This window comes from Bos indicus, chromosome 9, assembly GCF_029378745.1.
Source record: "Bos indicus isolate NIAB-ARS_2022 breed Sahiwal x Tharparkar chromosome 9, NIAB-ARS_B.indTharparkar_mat_pri_1.0, whole genome shotgun sequence".
Classification (NCBI taxonomy): domain Eukaryota; kingdom Metazoa; phylum Chordata; class Mammalia; order Artiodactyla; family Bovidae; genus Bos; species Bos indicus.
In genome coordinates this window covers 73,659,144-73,673,592 of record NC_091768.1, presented here as the reverse complement: position 1 = coordinate 73,673,592, position 14,449 = coordinate 73,659,144, and the positions used below count along the sequence as shown (strand labels likewise).

Below are 14,449 nucleotides of genomic sequence, written 5' to 3'. Positions count from 1 at the left end.
GGTCAAAAAATTTATCATTTCTACATCTGTTTTTCCACCTGAAAAGTTAAAATAATTTTCTATCTTATCTCAGTGTTCTATTAAAGGATAAAATGAAACTAGAAAGCAAAGATATGGAGCATTGATATATGGAGCAGTCTACAGCAGGGAAATCCTAGCTGTTTTCTGTAGCAATAAACTATTTATTTCTCTAGTTTTGAAATCTAGGAAGTCCAAAATCAAGGGACTGACAGATTGTGTGTCCAGTGAGAGCCCACTTTCTGGTTTATAGATAGCACCTTTTAGCTGTTACTTTATATGGTGGAAGGGGCAAGGGAGCTCTCTGAGGCCTCTTATGTAAGGGCACTAATGCCATTCATGAGGGCTTTGCTCTCATGACCTAATCACCTCCCCAAAGCCTCATCTCCTAATATCATCATCATGGGAGTTAGGATTTCAGGATAGGAAGTTTAGGGGAATGTAACATTCAGACCACAGAAATTCTCTTCAGGAAGCAAATGTGAAAGGAAAAGGGGGAGGCTGCTACTTAACTGCAGAATGCTAGGAAACTAGAGCAGTTAGACTCACCAGCTTATAGTAATAGTATTGTAATTAGAAATAGAAATATTTATAAGGTATCTGGGCTTCCCAGGTGGTGCTAGTAGTGAAGAACCCGCCTGCCAATGCAGAGACAGAAAAAGACACAAGTTTAATCCCTGGGTTGGGAAGATCCCCTGGAGGAGAGCATGGCAACCCACTCCAGTATTCTTGCCTGGAGAGTCCTCCTCCTATGGATGGAGGAGCCTGGTGGCTACATCCACGGGGTCGCAGAGAGTTGGACACGACTGAAGCGACTTAGCATGCATGCATGCATAAGGTATCCAGTAAGATAATTATGTACAGTAACAGGGGTACGTATAATAGCAGATGTTGACCAAAGGTATTAAATGTTGAACCAAAAGGAAATCTTAGTGTAGTGTAAGAGAAAGACTGTGCTATTTTTTAGTTATATTTTTATTATGAAGTTAATAACATAAGTACACATAAATTTTAATAATGACAAACCTTGTATTCTCTTCAAATGCAAAGGGTACAGGATTAAAATATCTTATTTCCTCCATTCTTCCTCCTATAAAGATAAAAATCTCCTGAGCAAACCACTTTATTTTTTATGATTGTTAAAGGCCAGAACATACACAAAAGCACTGAACTTATATATATAAATCAGGATAGAGTGTCAGTTATGAAAACATTTTAAGAAATTTTTAAATTATGTAAAATGTAGAATCCCAAATTTTAGATGAAAAAAGATAAATTTAGAAGTATTTTGATGGATATAGGAAGGAAAGGAAACGACACTTCCCTTAAGCAAATGTAGTTGTCACCTTGGTGTTCTCAGTACCACTCAGCACACAGCAGGAATTTCTTGTTGACCTCCAAAACTTCAGATCCCCAAAAGGCAGGCAGTGTGTTTGTATTCCCAGGGCCTGCTCTAGTGCAGTACTCAGAGCCATGGAAGGATAGGGATGAGACTGTTAGAACTGTGAGTTTTCAACATTATTAGTTAGGTTAGAGCTAAATTCACACGAAGAGAAAATGGCAAAGGGAAGAGGTACAGTTATCAAATTGCAACATTGTACTCTAACTGTGGCCTATATAATAATGATTTAGAAAGCTTTAAGTGTTAGAAGCATAGAGCTTAAAGGAATTTCAGAAACCATCTATTAAAATTTTATAATGAAATAATCTGCACACTCTTGTACAAATAGATATTTCTAGTGGGTAGAGGAGGGGAAAGAATACAATAACTAGTCAGCAGCCTATTTGTAGTATATGAGAAAGTGGGTCTTTATGAATATTACTGGACTTCCCTGGTGGCTCAGATGGTAAAGCGTCTGTCTACAATGCTGGAGACCCGGGTTCGATCCCTGGGTTGGGAAGATCCCCTGGAGAAGGAAATGGCAATCCACTCCAGTACTGTTGCCTGGAAAATCCCATGGACAGAGGAGCCTGGTAGGCTACAGTCCATGGGGTCGCAAAGAGTAGGACACAACTGAGCGACTTCACTTTCACTTAACATGAATATTACTGGAGATTGTTTTATGACTCTTCACAGAACTAGAGGAGCTTAAGATAAAGTAGGGTGTTAATTTGACTCCTTGAAATCTAGTCAGATAGCTTTTCTACAGAAAATTCCCTTTAGACAATAGAAATAAGAATTCATAATTGCATGGGATTTATTTTTGTTATCTGCATCCATTTAGGCCTTTTTAATCCTTTCTGAAAGGCATCTTAATGCTTGGAAAAATAAAGAAATACTTAGGCAATGCCTTTTGTAATTTTACTAGTTAGATAACTTTCTTTTTTAAAAAAGGGGAAAATGTTTAGCATAGCATAATGCTTAAAAAATACAGTCTGGCAAAAGGAATAAAATATTACCAAAATCCTACTGTTCTGTATAGCTGTTGCTTATATTAGCATTGGTGCTTCTAATGAAGTGAAATCATGGTTGACTAATGTATATTTGTGGGCTTCCTTGTTGGCTCAATGGTAAAGAATCCACCTGCCAATGCAGGAGACGAGGGTTCAATCCCTGCGTTGGGAAGATCCCCTGGAGAAGGAAATGCAAACCACTCCAGTATTCTTGCCTGGGAAATCCTATGAACAGAGGAGCCTGGCAGGCTACAGTCCACGGGGTCACAAAAGAGTCAGACATAACTTAGTGACTAAACGCCATAAGGAGTCAGAAGATGCCATTGGTTAGTGAAACCCAGTTTTACTTTCCATTCATAGTAGCAGAACCCAATGAAATGTTAAAAGGCCAATTTTATTTTTTTAACTTTTTATTTTGTGTTGGAGTATAGCCAATTAACAGTGTTGTGATAGTTTCAGGTGGACAGCAAAGGGACTCAGCCATACAGATACATGAATCCATTCTCCCCCAAACTCCCACCACCCAGCCTGCCACATAGCACTGAGCCGAGTTCCCTAGGCTATACAGTAGGGAAAGGACAATTTTAAAAAGCAAATAAAGCAAAGATCATGGAACATGATTTTTACATCTTGATTCATTCATCCCTGACTGATGCTAGTGTTAAACCTCCAGTCTTTGAGTACTTTTCTTCTACAGCTTCAAAGTTTCTCTTTGTTCTTTAAACAGTCTTCTGTTTGAGGTAGATAAATGTTCTGAGTGTTAGGAAAAGAAGTCCAAACTGTGTACTGAAAAATAATAGACCCACAAAAATCTAAGTGTTGACACAGCTACACTTCTAACTGAGAACAGTAATTGGTGCTGAGGAATGCGCATCACTACAAGGGTGAGTGGTAAGGTGGTCTCCTTCAATTTTGTTCCCTGGTTCTTACCACTTTCAAAGTCTGCAGGCAGAGAGCCCCTTTGTCCTTGAGCTATTCCTGGCTTAGAACCTGTGAATGAAGTAGTACATGAATATAAAGATCAAAGACCTAAAATTGTTAATACGTGCTCTCTCAAGTCCATACTTCTTGTAACCAAGGATGATGACTTTTAAAAAAAGTGATCATCTTTTTGTGTATTCATGATATTGCTTTATAAACTTTTTTCTTCTGATTAATAATATATTGTGAGAAACTTTCCATCGTGATAATTATACATATGTACATAATTTTAGTGGCTGAATTCCGTTTCATTAAATGAATACACTGATTTATTTAAACAACTGTTGTTGCACAATTCCACTGTTATATGTTTTTCATTATTTTAAGCAACACTGTAGTACACACCTGCCTACCCTTACTCAGTTTATTCCTTGGGGAAAAAATATCTTGAGGTACAGTGGGTTAGTGGGATAGGCAATAAAAGAAACAGCACTTTCCAATTTGCCTTTTTCTCCTTATTTCTGCTTTAATTATTAGTAAGGTTGGCTATGTAGTTCTTGTTTTATGATTTTTCTATAACGGTCATTTGCCCATTTTTCTGTTGGATTATTTATTTTTAATTGATTTGATGGAGATTCTGATAATAACCCCTTCTGTCACTTTCTTTAAGCAGTTTTATTGAGGTATAACTGACAGTAAACTATATATATATATTTTTTTTTCTTTTTAGATTTTTTTTTTTAGTGTGGACCATTTTAAAGTTTTTATTGAATTTGTTACAATATCATTTCTGTTTTATGTTTTGGTTTTTTTGGCCTCTAGGCATGTGGGATTTTAGCTCCCTAACCAGGGATCCAACCTGTACACCTCGCATTGTAAGGCAAAATTTTAATCACTGTACCTCCAGGGAAGTCCCCCTAAACTGCATATATTTTAAAAGTACACGCTGGTAAGTCAAGACATAGTTATATACTTGTAAGACTATCACCTCAATCAAGATAATGAACATATCCATCATCCCCCAAAGTTACTTTGTGCTCCTTAGTCATCTCCCTACCTCCTCCTCCCATGAGGCAAACACTGAATTAATTTGAATTTTCTAGATTTGTATATAAGCAAAACAGTACATGCCATATACTCATTTTTGTTGTTGTTCTGGCTTCTTTCACTCATACTTCCTTTGAAGTTCATCTTACTTTGTGTTTTAGAGTTTATCGATAGTTCTTTTTTATTTCTGAGTATGATTTTATTGTACTGCTATATCATGGTTTGTTTTTCCATTCACCTGTTGATGGGCATTTGAGTTTTATTTAGTTTTTAGCTACTACAAATAAAGATGCTATAAATATTCATCTACATGTGTTTGTATAAACATATGTTTTTATTTCTCTTGAGTAAATTCCCAAGAGTAGAAGGGCTGGATCTTTTTGCAGACATGTTTTAAGAAGCTGCCAAACTGTTGTCTAAACTGGTTGTATCATTTGATTTTCTTACCAGTAGTCTATGTTTCAGTATCTCCGTATCTTTTCACAATTTGAAATGGCTAATCCTTTTAATTTTAGCCTTTGTAATTGGGTAGAGGGCTATTTCATTTTGATTTTAATTTGCTTGTCTTTAATGACTAATGATGGTAACCACCTTTTTGTGTGCTCACTTACCATCCATATTTCTTTTTCAGTGAATTGTATGTTCAAATCTCTTGCCCACTTGTAAAATGGGCTCGTTTGTTTTCTGATTATTGAACTTTGAGAGTTAGGTTTCCTTTATACGCATGGTACTCTATCAGATATATGACTTGCAAGTATTTCTCCTTGTCTTTGGCTTTTCTTCTGTCTTAAGAGCTTTAAAGAAGAGACTTTGAAATTTTTATGAAGTCCAAAATTACCATTTTTTCTTCTATGGATTTTTAAGTTGCATAATTATATAATCAAGGAAATACTATTTTAAATGATTATTTTTTTCTCCTTTGTACTTACAGGCATTAAAAAAATTTCAAATCCATTTATTTTAAATGATCAAATGAGATGCCTGTGAAAGCATCCTGAAAATCACAGAGTTACAATAAAAGTACTATTTCCTTCCTCCTCCTTCCCCTCCTCCTCATCGTCACTGTCATCAAAAACATTCAACTTCTGAGCCATCTGTTCCACTCAGGAGAATTAATCCAAAGGAAAACCTCCTTTAAAAAAAACAAATTACGAAAGCACTTCCTCACATACTTCCCAGGTGGCTCAGACACTAAAGAAACTGCCTGCAATGCAGGAGACCTGAGTTTGATCCCTGGGTCAGGAAGATCCCTTGGAGGAGGTCATGGCAACCCGCTGCCATATTCTTGGCTGTAGAATTCCATGCACAGACAAGCCTGGTGGGCTATAGTCCATGGGGTCGTGAAGAGTCGGACACAGACTGAGCAATTTAGCACTTTCTTTCACTTTTCTTTACTTACATATGGTCTATAATGAGGGAAAACAGAAAACATTGTAGGTATTTAACAATAGGAGAATACATAAATAAACTGTGGTGCTTCTTTCAATGAGATATTGTAAGGCATTTATAAATGGTAATTATACAGTGGTAGAAATAGAAAAAAATTACATTTAAATTGAAAAACTGTTCAATTGTTTTTATACTCATAACCTTACATAAAATGTACATATGGATAAAGATTAGGAGGGGCATAGAAATATGAAAACAGTTGTTTTAAAAGATAGGTTTGTGAATAATCATTTTTATTTTTTTTGTATTTTCTTTAATTCTACTTTGTGTTTTTTTGTACTGTGTTTTCTGTATGTATCTCTTTAAAGCTAGGATCCCATTCTAGTATGTTATATTTACCAGTCCAAGATACTGCCTGGCCTTCCAGGCTCTGTTATACTGCCTCTAACCTCTGACATGAGGTTTCCTGTGAAATTAGTTTATTTCCTTCTTTATGATTTTGTCAGTCATGTTGTATTATTATTATGCAATATTTAAAATGCTTTATGCACTTTCTGATCATGTGTTTCATGGCTTAATTTTTCCATTGTGCTTTTACTGTGATGATTAACTAATCACAGACTTGTTTTTATTTCCCAGTTGCCCAGCAGGAGGCTGAAATGTTCAGACGCTACAACGGAACCTTTCCATTACCTGGAATACACCAAAGTCAAGGTGCTTTATACACCTGCCCTAAACTGCCTCATCAAGGATCCTTTCAGATTGATGACTATGTCCCCACTGAACATTCTTCAATGAAGATGCAACAAGTGAAACAGAGAATTGATTCTGTCACAGTATGTTTATTTCATTTTATGCAGTAGACAAGTTGGAAACTTTAAAACCATTTCAATCCTGTTTTACACACCCATGCCAATAAACATTAGCTGAATGGAAAAAGTGAGTGTTAGTCACTCAGTCATGTCCAACTCTTTGTGACCCCATGGACTATAGCCCGCCATGCTCCTCTGTCCATGTAGATTCTCCAGACAAGAATACTGGAGTAGATTGCCATACCCTCCTCCAGAGGATCTTCCCAACCCAGGGACTGAACTCAGGTCTCCTGCATTGCAGGCAGATTCTTTGCCACCTGAACCACTAGGCAATTCCAGTAGTTACTTAAAACTAGGCCTTCTTCTACATGTATAGTTACTTTCTGGTACTTGTTCTAAAATAACTAACTTCAGTAAGCAAACTAAACTTAGGATAATCTATTATGTTTTCCTGGCCTGATAGATTCTGTAACTATCAGCCCAAGACCTGTTTCTCTATTTCAAAAGTATGTGTCTATATGCACATATACAGCATGTAGGCACACACACGTAGGACAACCAACTAACCTGGAAAAATACTTAACATAAAATATAAAAGACACAGCCTTCTTAATATGCAAGAACTAAATAATAAAGAAAGTAGTGAGACTTCAGTTAGGAAATGGATAAAAGAAATAAACATGTACTTCCATAAAGAGTAGGTACTGCTGCTGCTGCTGCTAAGTCGCTTCAGTCGTGTCTGACTCAATGCAACCCCATAGACGGCAGCCTGCCAGGCTCTGCCGTCCCTGGGATTCTCCAGGCAAGAACGCTGGAGTGGGTTGCCATTTCCTTCTCCAATACATGTAAGTGAAAAGTAAAAATGAAGTCGCTCAGTCGTGTCCAACTCTTAGCAACCCCATGGACTGCAGCGCACCAGGCTCCTCCATCCATGAGATTTTCCAGGCAAGAGTACTGGAGTGGGGTGCCATTGCCTTCTCTGAAGAGTAGGTACAAGTGTTTCATCAATGTATTTTAAAGTTCCATCTCACTTCTAAGAAAGGTAGTGCCACCAAAACCAGATATTTGCTGCAAAACTGGAAAATAGATGATAAAAATGAGAAGGACAATGCTTGGTTAAAAGTTCTGTGGTATTCTATTAGTGATAAATTACTATACAGTCTTTCTCAAAGTTAAGTGGGAAAATGTATTGAGAAGGTAGAATATCCTTAAAAATCCTTATGCTCTTTAACCATAATAGTTCTTTTACTGAGAATTAGCCTTGAAGACATGGACTTCACAGGCTTGTTTTTTGTTGTGTTCCCCCTTTTGGTGCATTGCCTGGCACTTAATAAATCATCCCTTCTTCTCCTCCTTTGATAGGAATATTGACCAGTTTTAAACCAAACATAGGAAGAACTGCATTGAGACATCTTTAGTTTGGACTGTACTTTCTTCCTCTCTCCTTTTCCTTTTTTATAGAGTTATAGAGTATGAGGTATGCAGATCACACAGGCAAAGGGGGTTAGGTTTAGTTGGAATATGGAGGAAATTTTTTTTTATGTCTCACTATAAATTATAGAATATATGATTATAAATTAATGATTTCAATGTTGTAATTCTGTATATTTTAACATTTTTAAATAACTGAATAATGCATGGTGTTCCAAATTTTAAGAGGAAGTATGAATAGATAAATGGAGTTTTAAAACTTAGAGAAAAATATTTATTCAGTAGGGGGGATAAAGGTGTCCTTGTATAAAATATTGCATGGCAATATGACTTCATCTACAGACCTAAGAGCAACTCACAGACAGACATATAAAAAAAAAATTTCATACAGCCTGTCAGTCTTTACACTGTAAAGCTTAACATTCTGGAATCACTTTGGTCTTGGAGCTTTTTACCTGCATCATCTTTTATAGCTGTCATCCTCAGATAAATGAAAGGATGTAAGAACAAATGAAAGTAGATGTACAGGAAAAATTTTTTTAATATATTTCAGAAAAATATTTTTTAAGATATGAAATCAAAGGCAAGGGGGAAGTAAATTGATACTTTATTATAAGAGAATAACTTATTTGTCTTAGAATCATTGATTTATTTAGCTTTTGCTTAACTTTCCTTTTAAAAATTATTCAGATGTACGCTTTGGGATTGACATAGATCGAGGCTTCCTTTGGAAATGAAAGCCTTGTCTATGTGCTGTGGTTTTGTAAAACCATATATTTCCCGTGTTAAGAGAATTCTTTGAACTTTTTTTTCAAATGTTCTCTGCAGATTGTTTTCTCTCAGAATGTAAGTAGTACGTATGGGAGTAAAAACAAAATGTCATCTTTGTTCCCACGGAAGCGCCATTCTTTTTACGTTTTGCAGGCATTTAGGTTGACTAGATTCCCATCTTTGGTCTCAGTGCCTTTTCTCATATTTCCTGAACTGTGTTTTGTTTGTTATTGTTCAGTCACTAAGTCTTGTCCAACTCTTTGCAATCCCATGGACTGCAGCATGTCAGGCTTCCTTTCCTATCTTCTGGAATTTGCTCAAACTCATGTCCATTGAGTCGGTGATACCATCCAACCATCTCATCCTGTCACCTCCTTCTCCGCCTGCCCTCAGTCTTTCCCAGCATCAGGGTCTTTTCCAATGAATTGGCGCTTTACATCAGGTGCTCAAAGTATTGGAGCTTCAGCTTCAGCATCAGTCCTTTCAATGAATATTTAGGGTTGATTTCCTAGGATTGACTGATTTGATCTCCTTGCTGTCCACGGGACTCTCAAGAGTCTTCTCCATTTTACTAAACCCCAAATTCCTTTTTCTGTTAGGTTTCTGTTACTTAGTTTATAAGAGACTCTGTCATGGTCTTCTATGTAGAAGTCTAATAGAGAAAACTGAATTACTTCTATAAGACTGTATCCCTGAATATACTTCTTTCTTTGTAACCACGGAAGAAATGTTTTTCTAAGAAAATATAGTTCAAGTTTAGGGTGTGATTTGTGTATGTGTGAATTTTGCATAATAAGTTCAGCTCCGCAGACATTTCATAGGTGTTTACCCGTGAATGAGTAAAAGTTGCCAAAAATAGATAATTTGCTGTTCTTGGTAGCTTTATCATTTACTCATAATAAAACTCAGCTGTTTCATACTTAACAGAGCCAGCACTGTGCTACCCCTGCAGCATCACCTACAGGGCTCTGCAAACCAGCAAAGACCTCACAGGTAGACAGAATCTTGAGAGCAGTGACACTGCTCATTCTAAGGTTTCAGACTCAGAAATTTGGTCTTATCAGTATATCCAGAGCTCCTCAGTATCTGGGTTACCTGCTAAGAGTAAGTGGTCCTACAGAAAGTTGACCTATAAACTTAAATATCTTATAATGAAAAGTATACCTCTTCAGCTGCCTGAGCACTCAAGACCACTCTCCCTTTTAAAAATTTACCTACTATCTAGGTCAGTGATCACAGAGTCATAGGGTTTGAATGGGTTTAAAAAATGCTTTAGAGACTTCCCTGGTGGCCCAGTGGAACAAGATTCTGTGCTTCCAATCATAGGGGGCATAGGTTTGATCCCTGGTTGGGAAACTAAGAATCCCATGTACTGCATATGGTGTGGCTGAAAAAATTTTAAATAGAAATTAATTAATTAAATAAAATACTATGTGCCAGTTTTAGAAAAAACAATGATTAATTTCTCTGCCCCACGGGAGATTTCATCTTACAATAATTGGTGATAGTTAACACCTATTTCAGAGAAGGCAATAACAACCTACTGCAGTACTCTTGCCTGGAAAATCCCATGGACAGAGGAGCCTGGTAGGCTGCAGTCCATGGGGTTGCTACAAGTCGGACACGACTGAGTGATTTCACTTTCACTTTTCACTTTCATGCATTGAAGAAGGAAATGGCAACCCACTCCAGTGTTCTTGCCTGGAGAATCCCAGGGATGGGGGAGCTTGGTGGGCTGCCGTCTATGGGGTCGCCCAGTCAGACACGACTGAAGTGACTTAGCAGCAGCAGCTGCATGAATTCCCAGTACTGTGCTAAATGTTTTACATGTTTGTTGTATTTAACCCTCAAAACCATCCTATAACATAGATGCTAGTATTATCCCCAGATGACACCACCCTTATGGCAGAAAGTGAAGAGGAACTAAAAAGCCTCTTGATGAAGTGAAAGTGGAGAGTGAAAAAGTTGGCTTAAAGCTCAACATTCAGAAAACGAAGATCATGGCATCCAGTCCCATCACTTCATGGGAAATAGATGGGGAAAAAGTGGAAACAGTGTCAGACTTTATTTTTCTGGGCTCCAAAATCACTACAGATGGTGACTGCAGCCATGAAATTAAAAAATGCTTACTCCTTGGAAGGAAAGTTATGACCAACCTAGATAGCATATTCAAAAGCAGAGGCATTACTTTGCCAACAAAGGTTCATCTAGTTAAGGCTATGGTTTTTCCTGTGGTCATGTATGGATGTGAGAGTTGGACTGTGAAGAAGGCTGAGCGCCAAAGAATTGATGCCTTTGAACTGTGGTGTTGGAGAAGACTCTTGAGAGTCCCTTGGACTGCAAGGAGATCCAACCAGTCCATTCTGAAGGAGATCAGCCCTGGGATTTCTTTGGAAGGAATGATGCTAAAGCTGAAACTCCAGTACTTTGGCCACCTCATGTGAAGAGTTGACTCACTGGAAAAGACTCTGATGCTGGGAGGGATTGGAGGCAAGAGGAGAAGGGGACGGCAGAGGATGATATGGCTGGATGGCATCACTGACTCAATGGATGTGGGTCTCAGTGAACTCCGGGAGTTGGTGATGGACAGGGAGGCCTGGCGTGCTGCGATTCATGGGGTTGCAAAGAGTCGGACACGACTGAGCGACTGATCTGATCTGATCTGATCTAGTTGAGGCTTTCAGAGATCAAGCAATGTTGCCAATCTTAGACAAATGGAAACATTGGAGCTGAGATTTAGTCCAGGCCATCAGAATCCCATGCCCCAGTCAGTTTTACTGCCTCCTTTTAGTGACTGAGATAACTAATATCCTTTAGATGTAGGGTATGTCCCTTCACAATTTCTGGATTTGGAAAAAAAGGACGTTCTTCTTTTTCAGTTCTCTTTTTCTGTAAACTCCACATTGTTAACATTTTTCTCTGGTTCCATACTAGACTGATGATATATGCTGGTTAACCGTAATTGGACTTGAGTATTATTTGTGTCTGTTTAGCAGCAAATTTCCAAGTCATTTATGTTGACTTTGACTAATTTCTTTTTTCAAAAGTGACTTTTTCTTGGTCTTATCCCACGAGTTGTAGGCAATTCCTTTCTTTTGCTCCTCCAGTCATATACTTTACTCTTCAGAAGTGTTTATTATTAGATTTCCTCTGGAGTAAATTATTAATATGAGAATTATATGTATGGGTATTGTTATTTATAGAGATAATTCTATACTGCAGTTCAGAGTGTGTCTTTTAGATATGTTAGTGTTCCAGTACAAAAGTTGAGTGTTTACGTTAAGTTTATTGAGGAGACAAACTTTTCTTCTGTGAGAAGACATAGGCAGATACGTGTGGGCCCTCCAGAGTCGTCTTTGTCAGTGCCTTTTCTTTTGGCAAGTTAGATTTTCCAAAGTCATGTCACTGAGTCTCTTAATTTTACCCTTTCCCCAGCTCATTGGAAACAATGCAGAGTGATACCTGCATGTGATTGATTAAAAAACACTCTCCCGGATGTTGATTTTGGTTTTTAAAAGATTGATAGTTGAATGTGTTAAAAATAATTGATATTTTTAAATGAAATTATGAATATCTCTTTACTTATTTTATTGTATTTCTTTTAGGAGGTGATACGAGCCTGTGCAGCAAAGGTGAGTGGTTTTTTATTACCAAGAGACAACTTCAGTTTCCATTGTGATGACCCAAAGAATTGAAACATACCATTGATAGCTTTAATAGAACTTTTGGAAAAACTTCTTCTGATACCTGTTTGTTACAATTAGGGTTGAGTTTATCAAGGAATCATAATACTGGAACCTGAGAATTTAGCAAGTAGTAGAAGGCAATGGCACCCACTCCAGTACTCTTGCCTGGAAAATCCCATGGATGGAGGAGCCTGGTAGGCTGCAGTCCATGGGGTCGCAAAGAGTCGGACACGACTGAGCGACTTTACTTTCACTTTTCACTTTCATGCATTGGAGAAGGAAATGGCAACCCACTCCCATGTTCTTGCCTGGAGAACCCCAGGGACGGGGGAGCCTGGTGGGCTGCCGTCTATCAGGTCGCACAGAGTCGGACACGAATGAAGCGACTTAGCAGCAGCAGCAGCAGCTTACTATTTTTGAAGATTTAAGAATATTGGAATTGGGATGTATCAATACTTTCAGTAAAGGGTTAGTGAGATCATTTCCTTCTCTGAGAAAAATATAATGTGATACTTTATAGGTAAGAGACACCAACACAGTTCCAATGTGTGAATGGGGCGTAAAGTGTATAAGCCTTGAAATAAATGGAAGCTGTGCACAAACAGTAATAATATATTGTGCTCTGGATTATTTGTGCCTTGTTTCATACTTCCTTTCCCATTTAACTATGTAACAGTCCTGAGAGACAGGTTAGAGATGATTGTTATTCCACTTTTAGAAAGGAGGAAAATGAAATTGAAGGAGGGTTAAGTGATTTGCCCAAGACCCCAAAGTCAGTCTGAAAATGGAGATTGATATAAAGAGGCTCTTGGTTGGTAAACAATTGCAACTGAACTATATCTGAGTTGCTTTCAACCTAGCAGCTTTCTTTAGCTTTCTTCCTTTTGCAAGCAAGCTTGTTTTATGTGCAAACTTCAAGTCAGTTGTCAAGAAAATAAATTTTATTTAAAAGAGTTGGAATGACACCACTTGTCCATTCTTCCCTCTTATTCTCTCCTGTCCATTTCCAAAATTCAGGTGAATCATGAGATATCCGTTTATTTGTCACATATGGTTATATATTGTCACAAAGTAAAAGGGTGAGGTCTCCGGAAGGGAAAGAATTAAGGTGGTATTAGTACAGTCAAAGCCTGCTTTATGTAATGTCAGTGCAGTAGAAATACTGTCTTTACTCAGCGGACACCTCCTACCACATGGCAGGTGCTTAGAATACAGAAGTTAGTAGGCTATTGTCTCGTTCCACATGAGGCATCTCATGGAGGAAATGTGTCAGAAAACACTAGGCTTATCCCATCACTGAGCTGTCCAGTATCAGTCAGGACCCATCACTTTTTTACCTAATTATCACAAGTCAACAGGAAATAGAATAGAGACAAGGGGAAGGAAGATGAGGGGAAAAAAAGAGAACAAGCTTTATTCTGACTTGAGCTGCAGATGTTCAGGAAACTTGTTCCTGATAGCAATGATTGGTGTAATGATTGTAGCTCCAAGATTACTAAATGTTCTTAAGTATGTATAGTGTATAAAACTGGAGTCAAAAAATAGTTTATCCTCTTGATTAGCAGTTCAGAGCTATTTCTCTTTATTTTTACAAATATGTTATATACCCCTCTTTTGTAATGCTGTCTGAATGCCCAAAGAGTAAAGTGTTCTGCACATATTTGGCAAGGCTTTATGGAGAACATCCTCTGCTAATCTGGAAACTTCCTGAGGGTGGAGGTTCATGTCATTCATCTCTGTGTTCCTAGTACTTAACAAAAAATAGAATAAATTATGATTGAAAATATGACATTTTTGGAAATCAGTCAAAGTATGGAAAGATTGGGCTTCCCAGGTGACGCTAGTAGTAAAGAACCTGACTGTCACTGCAGAAGACATAAGAGATGCAGGTTTGATCCCTGGGTCAGGAAGATCCCCTGGAGGAGGGCAGAGCTACCCACTCCAGTATTCCTGCCTGAAGAATCCCATGGACAGAGGAGC

At 37.8% G+C, this 14,449-nt stretch overlaps 1 protein-coding gene across 21 annotated transcripts in view; it reads left to right on the top strand.

Moving 5' to 3' along the window:
• Positions 1–14,449, top strand: part of AHI1 (Abelson helper integration site 1) — a 224,636-nt gene that overhangs the window by 79,766 nt on the left and 130,421 nt on the right. For 19 of the 21 annotated variants that reach the window (XR_011568502.1, XR_011568503.1, XR_011568506.1 and 16 more), the window contains 2 exons: positions 6,409–6,605; positions 12,389–12,415. Coding sequence is in view for 16 of the 21 variants with exons in the window: in XM_070796217.1 (XP_070652318.1) it covers positions 6,409–6,605; positions 12,389–12,415 (224 nt within the window). In the remaining 5 variants the exon portion in view is untranslated. The remainder of the gene's footprint in view (positions 1–6,408; positions 6,606–12,388; positions 12,416–14,449) is intronic. The other 2 variants (XM_070796218.1, XM_070796224.1) reach the window with 1 other exon arrangement.